This window comes from Electrophorus electricus, chromosome 7 (assembly GCF_041902795.1).
Source record: "Electrophorus electricus isolate QZ-2024a chromosome 7, ASM4190279v1, whole genome shotgun sequence".
NCBI lineage: Eukaryota > Metazoa > Chordata > Actinopteri > Gymnotiformes > Gymnotidae > Electrophorus > Electrophorus electricus.
Window position 1 is genome coordinate 6,034,456 of NC_137503.1, and position 6,673 is coordinate 6,041,128.

General features: G+C 40.0%; 1 protein-coding gene across 8 annotated transcripts; it reads right to left on the reverse strand.

Annotated features, from left to right (window-relative positions):
- Positions 1-2,494: 2,494 nt before the first annotated feature.
- cfap144 (cilia and flagella associated protein 144) lies at positions 2,495-6,306 on the reverse strand. Of its 8 annotated transcripts, none has more exons than XM_081716839.1 (6): positions 6,044-6,306; positions 5,543-5,602; positions 4,598-4,701; positions 3,843-4,340; positions 3,608-3,712; positions 2,495-3,044 (listed from the first exon to the last, which is right to left on the reverse strand). In XM_081716839.1, exons 1-4 carry the CDS (start codon positions 6,180-6,182, stop codon positions 4,227-4,229), a joined length of 417 nt encoding a protein of 138 aa, XP_081572965.1. In that variant the 5' UTR covers positions 6,183-6,306; the 3' UTR covers positions 2,495-3,044; positions 3,608-3,712; positions 3,843-4,226. The 8 variants fall into 8 exon arrangements, with proteins under 8 accessions (XP_081572965.1, XP_081572961.1, XP_081572962.1 ...); XM_081716835.1 differs by having other exon boundaries at positions 2,495-3,123; XM_081716836.1 differs by having other exon boundaries at positions 2,495-3,176.
- Positions 6,307-6,673: the final 367 nt, after the last annotated feature.

Below are 6,673 nucleotides of genomic sequence, written 5' to 3' on the forward strand. Positions count from 1 at the left end.
CTGTACTCTGCCTGCACCTGGCAGCCATCAGGTTGCAGCTCCTGCTAGTGCTCATACTTCATCGTCAGCCTCTGTCGTCTCGTCCACTCCCAGAGCCACACGGAGGGGTGGGTTGGAGGGGAATGCTGGACTGTCTGTGGACTGTTGCTGGCCCAGGAGCTCAGGTGGCTACTGAATGAAGTAGTTGCAGGTTCCTTCTGCTTCCTAACTCAGGCAGTTGAGAGGATGTAAATGAAACATGTCAACTACTGACATGCAGTGCTGAGCAAACTCCTCAGTATAACAGATCTCTTTCTTTGTTTTCAACCCCTGTTCTTCCTCATCTGAGATCTTCCATCTGAGCAGACATCCATGCGCAGACACTGTCAGCAAATACTGGTCATCAAAATGTATTGCCATCTAAGGACAGGGAGATAATAACCTTTTTAAATAGTTATCTTAATGTCTCCAGGGCTCAGGTGAATAAGAAAAGCCTCAAACTGGATAAGGAAGCTTAATATTCTGCAGGCAAATTTACATGTGTATGGGACACCGTAGCTGCAAGTCTGTGTTTGATGGTGTACTTTGAAAACTGTATGGAGGGATCAAGAAAGGAACAAGCTAAGTTTAGCGAAAAATCTGGTGGAGTAAAATAAATGTTTTCCATATCACTGTTTGGCAGTGTAATAGCTGCTTTTTTTGACACATTGACTGATCTGATTTAAGCCCTTGCTCACAGCATTTACAGTGAAGGGTTTTTCTGTTCACAGAGCTATCTACAAGGTATGGGTCAGAGGGGTGTTTGATTGACTGCGCAGTGATTTGTTTTTTCATAGGCTGCTGCAGATGCAGATCAGTCCAAGAACACTGCCATCTGCTCAGTGTGAGAGGAGGCATACAGGTGGCCAACATTTGTCAGCTTTTATCTTTAGCTGCTCCTTGTTCCAGACCTATTGGTAATGCTTGATTGAAATGTGACCTTCAGTGTCCTAGTTTTCCAGGCCAGTGCCTCTACACTGATGGTGCAATCTATTCTGAATGAGCAGAGAAGCTGCACCGAAAGTGCTTTTGGGGGGCTCAATATTGTGATTAGTGCTTAAGTCTTAAAAACTCACACTTCTTGTGTCAAGGACCTTCTCTTATATTGACCCAGCAATTAGATTCAGCCCTACTGCATTGGAGCAAATGGAACAGGAACACCATCAGGTGCTCCTTTTCGCCTCTGCGTCTTGGATCTCTTTTATAGTGCAGTCTGTCCCCATAGCAAAGGCGGCCTTAAAGATGGGAGAGAATAACTGCAATGTAGCCACTGCACTTCAGCACACAGTCCCTGGCCTGTGTGGGGGTTCCATTCGCACATGGTCCTGGCCAGGACATATGACCCTAGTCACCTGTTGTCCATGCTCCAGGCCACAAAGGGCACCTACAACTACACAGCAATGTGCTGAACACCACCATGAGTTTGCCAGTTTATTTTACTGTACGGATGCGTATTTCCATTTTAGTGTGCAGGTACATGCAATGTTTGAATCACTGACCTGTAAAACATTAATTTGCTTCATCCTCCATGAATGCTATGACATTGTGTGCTCTCACCTTTCCATTGTGACCCTGAAGAGTAAATTGGTATAACATTTCAACTGACTGCAGCAAATTTGTGTCCTCCATGATTAAAAGCACACTGTGGACACACACATAACATTATGATCAATCAATGGTTTTAAAAGAAACTCCTTTAATACAAACTAACAATGTGGCATCAATGAGAAAAGTAGCCTCTGTCAAATCTGATCAAGCTTGAGGTTCACACACTCTCCTTAATTCACATCACGCACATTTTTAGTTCCATTTGTGGGAAAAACTGTTTGATTTTGTATTCAAATGTTTTATGCGATTGGATAAAACCCAAGCTTTGTCTGTTATTGTTGTTTGTCATAAATGAATATTTTCAAAGCATAAATAATAATTTACATCCAGTCATCACAGAGCAGTTAAAAGAAATATGGCCAATAATGAAATAAATCATCTTTGGGCAGATGAAGGCTGAACAGTTCTGTTGTTTTAATTTTATTTTTGCTTGCCTTTGCTACTGGATTAACCTTCCTACAGCCCTGCACACTCTTTGAACTCTTTGAAGCCTCTGATGTCCTTGATTAGTAGGCTTATGAGACACATCTTATCAGAGAACCAAACCAACAGAAGGAGGTTTGAAGGGTGGAGGACAATGCTATATGCCTCCACCTGGAGCTCCTTATACAGTTCCAGTGTACTGAATCAGAACAAAGAAAGATACTGAATTTAGGCTTTGGGGTTTGTTGACCATCCCAATTATGGGTGCTCATATGACAATTCACATGAATTGTCTCAATCTCTACAACTGTCTGCTAGTCAGGCAATGGATCATTACCCCGATGTCTCACACAAGCACAGGGCCTGCAAAGCAAGGGTAATGTTATAAAGCTGGGCCACTTAGCTGAGTCCTACTTCTCATCATCCTCTGCCACACTAAATGATCAGCCAAGACAGTGATGTATTAGCAACATTTCTTTTTTTAATGCAATAACAAATGGTGCCTTCAAAAACAATGCCGCACCCTTCATAAATACCAGCATCCAGTGAGTTACCCCTAGCTCAGTGTATGTCTGAAAAGTTGGTCTACTTTTTCCAGTGTTGCATGCTGCCCTCAGCTGTCCCACCATGGGTCACTTGACTCAAGGTACAGACCCAGAGCCTGTACCAGCAACAACCTGCTGTGGGACTCTAGTTTCTTTTGTGGGGACTGCTTCAGGGTGTCCTCGGTGTAGGAAACCGCTTCATGTGCATTGTCCCATGGGTTAAAGCTCATCAGACATTCATTCACAGGGTAGGATGATCCATTTACATTTTCAGCCATTTTACATTTTCAGCCAGGATGGCCTCGGCAATGGTATTTTGCAGTACTGCTGCCCTTGCTGGTGGCCAGCACTCCCACATCCTGTAGAACATGGTCCAGTCTGGGACTCTTGACTGCCCAAGCGAGTGGTTGGAGTTGGATGTAAAAGCCATGAAGATGAACACCTGAACACCTGTTCACACACATCCAAGATAGCTTTGAGTGCTTTGAGCTTATGGCGAGGGCTGTCATGCTTCGGTTCCTTTCTACATCTGTGGAGAGGATCCTGCGATGCAATTAATTCCACTTAACACTGGTATCACTCCTGAGTTTGTGGAAAATTGAAAACACCTGGAATAAACACCCTGCCACTTCTGGTATATGTTCTAGCTTCCATTTCTGCATGGGTAGTTAATGGTCTGGTAACGGTAGCAGACACAGTCGGCCACCCTTCTGCGGGCCAGGGCCACAGTAAAACTGCGGGGCTCTAGCTGACATTGATCAGCTCTCCACAAGTGCACACAACTGCCTAGTTGACTAATAAGCATTAGGAGCGGTGTGGGCAAAGAAAGCGTTTTGGAAAAGCGTATTTGAACAATGCGGTTAGCACATTGTAATTCCAAATTGAAATCTGTAAGTGCTTATTGAGCTGCTGGGCTGTGAAACCTCAAATGCTTGCCAAATTTTTTCTGGATTTTAAAGTCTGGCTATCATAGTGCATTATAATTGATGTAGATAATGACCTTTTAGACTCACCTTTGACACTGGAGGACTCTGTAAAAACAATTTGTTTCGCAAAGATTTAAAAAAATGAATACTAAAGGCATTCTATCTCCATTAAATGTGACTATTCACCAGATGCTGAAAATAAAATAGAAAAAGATTACACAGGCGGTACACATCCATATTCTGAAAAGACAATATTCTTAAAAAAGAAATTAGTTAATTTAATAGATTTACAAAGCATGTTACGTAAAACCATAAATTGTACCTTATTAGTATGTCATGCATCTTACTGTACTGCACTGTGTAAATGTGTATGAGAATTAATCAACATTTCTTGGCATATCCTTATTATAATTTTTGTGGTGTTATTCCGACATGATCTGATTTCTTAACATTATCACTGTTAAATGGTTAATATATCAAGGAAGATCAAAACCTGAATTCAGTCTACTGAGTTTTCTCAAAAATATTCCACAAAAATAGTTTCAATCATTCATGCCTGGAAAACTGCATGACTCCACATGCTTAATCATATGGTAATAAGGTTTAATAATAGACTCTCTGACAAGTTCTTCTTTATAAGCGCTTCATGTTTGAGGGCTCCAGGGAGAGGCACGGCAGTTCCAGAGCAGATGCAGTCATATGGCTTTCACCCAAGATTCTGAGTCTGCTCTTTCAGACGCCAAGCAGCATCCATGTATTTGGTGATTTCTGAATTCTGGCGTGGAAAGTTCAGTCTTCTGTCTGTGCGATCTGAAACAATCTGAAATGTAAAATCGCAGGGTCATTGTCATGAAGCAAAAAGATCACATACTTATCTGGGCTTTTATTTGAGTGAAGAAGGATGATGAAATAAAGTACCTTATATAGTTATTTACATAATAATAAACTAAGTTACCTGTATCTTCCATCTACTGGTGTTGATTTCTATTCATGAAACTAGATGTGTATCAAACTAAGTTCAGTTTTATTTACTCATCTTATTCCTAGACAACTCCTAGAAACTCCTGGAAAGCCTACCAGAGGGGTGGCGATCCAGCCAATTTCCTGAGCCTCAGTCATGGGGTGAGTGTACTTCTTTGTTGGTTCTAAATGAGCTCCATGAATGGTCTTTAGGAAAGCAGCTGGCGAGGAAATTGAATGAATTACCCAAAATACCATAGAAAAATTAACTGAGAAAAATAACATAAATTATCCCAAGGAAATGAACTTATTAGAATTTTAATACACTCTCCCATTTATCTTTTTAAGAAAACCATGGTCCTGGATGGCTGGATGGTGTGCCTCTGGGTCCTGTGTGATCTAAAGAACCAGGCAGCCAACACAGTAACATTTAGAGAATCCCAAATATCATGATGCAAGAGCTGTGGCAGAGTTGTAACTTTGGCCAAAACCAGCCGATCACAGGTTCCAGTGCTGTCATATTCCATGACAGAAATAAGGCAGTTCTAATATTATCCCTCTCTGTCATTGCATCTCTGTTTTAGACATGTCTAGGTGGCAATAGGAAGGTAATGCCATGGAAGCAGCAGAATTTGAGTAGGGATACATTTAGAAAACGGTTCAGTCTGAGGATGATCCTTTACTTGGTGATTTTTTTTTTTATTTTTTATCAGGCTCTTCCATAGGATCACCAAGTATCACCTTCAGAAACAAACAGAAGAACCCCCTAAAAAGTTCCTAACCTCAGCCTTTTTCTTTTAGGGGCATATCAGTTAAACTGTGGTTGTTACGAATATATGAATGCCTTTTTAAAAAGTCTGTAAAAATCAATTAATTGCACATGTCTTATTTAAATTCTATAACTTGTAGCAAATTACATAATTGAATAAAATAAAATAAAATTTGGTTTTGATTTCAACATTTAAACATAATCCAGTTGTCCATATACCAGCTGGTAATCACTGAATGAACTGAATATATATTACCTGATACTGAAGTGTAAATTCCCTTATAAATACTTACGGTCCTCCTCTGTCTCTTCATGCGTTTTCCTTGCCATGGGTTTATCAGTCAAAACATGCACTGAAAGAAAAGCATGTAAAGCATGATTACCATCATGAATCGTTCACATTCTAGTTTGCAATATGTGATTGTCTTAAAAAATAAGCATGTTCACTCAGTCACCTAGCTACTGACTTGACCTGCTTTTTTAGGCTCATTTACACTTCCTTCACTGCAGAATACAGCTACTGACTAATGGGTCTAAATGCGTCCTTTTTGCAAATCTTAGGGCAGGTTTTGCTAGTGCCACAGCCTAATGTACTCTAGTATCTAGTACCAATGACAAAAATGCTCAGTTCAGCCGTGCCCATGCCTGTTATGATATTAAGAAACTGAAGATAATTAAAGCTAGTTACTGAATTAATGAAGTGCTTCTTAATCATAGTCGCCTATTACTAAACTATTTCAAATCTACATAATATATCTTAGCTAATCTATTTAACTAGCTATAAAAATACTCACATTTTTTGAAAGGATTGATGCTGAACTTGGTGTACAGCTTCTGACTCCTCTGTTCTTTCATTATTGTCTCCACATGAATTGCATTTTGGTGAACTATATCCACGGGCTCTTTTTCTTTGGCTTTACCTGATGCTGCCATACTTACTGATATTTATTATCTATCTGTGGTGGTAAAATGTAGACGGCAATGTATAGCACTTCCCAAATTTAGCCAGGTTAGCCAAACTAAGCTACCTTCGTCAGTTCTGCTTGCGCTCTTTCGTTTCCTGGGAACGGTAAACAAATTACGGTTTATGCTCTTTTTTCCACACGGGGGCGTACAAAGCTAATTTTTCAAACTCAAGCTTTCCGTTAAAGACAGGAAAGAAGTGCTAGGTTCTCTTTGAAAGAATAAACAAAAAATAATTTCATTTAAACTAATAACATTTCACAACCTTTAAATTTTCTAGGTATAAACATATTTAATACTATTTTTTTTCTAAAGTGCAAACATGATGATAAATTGCAAATTATTCCTCCTACTGGCTGGCACCTTCTGTGTATTCCTATTACTGCCTCTCCCAAATAGTTATTTGGTTGTCCCAAAAGCTATTATAGCAGACTTTGTAATGCATAATTTCCTTGTAAATG

Excerpts from the sequence above, each read along its gene's own strand:
- cfap144 (XM_081716839.1), bottom strand. The coding sequence starts at position 6,182 with ATGGCAGCATCAGGTAAAGCCAAAGAAAAAGAGCCCGTGGATATAGTT. Across the intron at positions 4,702-5,542 it reads TGAAGAGACAGAGGAGGACC|CTGCTTTCCTAAAGACCATT; the intron begins GTAAGTATTTAT and ends TTTCCTCGCCAG. Across the intron at positions 4,341-4,597 it reads GCTGGATCGCCACCCCTCTG|ATTGTTTCAGATCGCACAGA; the intron begins GTAGGCTTTCCA and ends TTTACATTTCAG.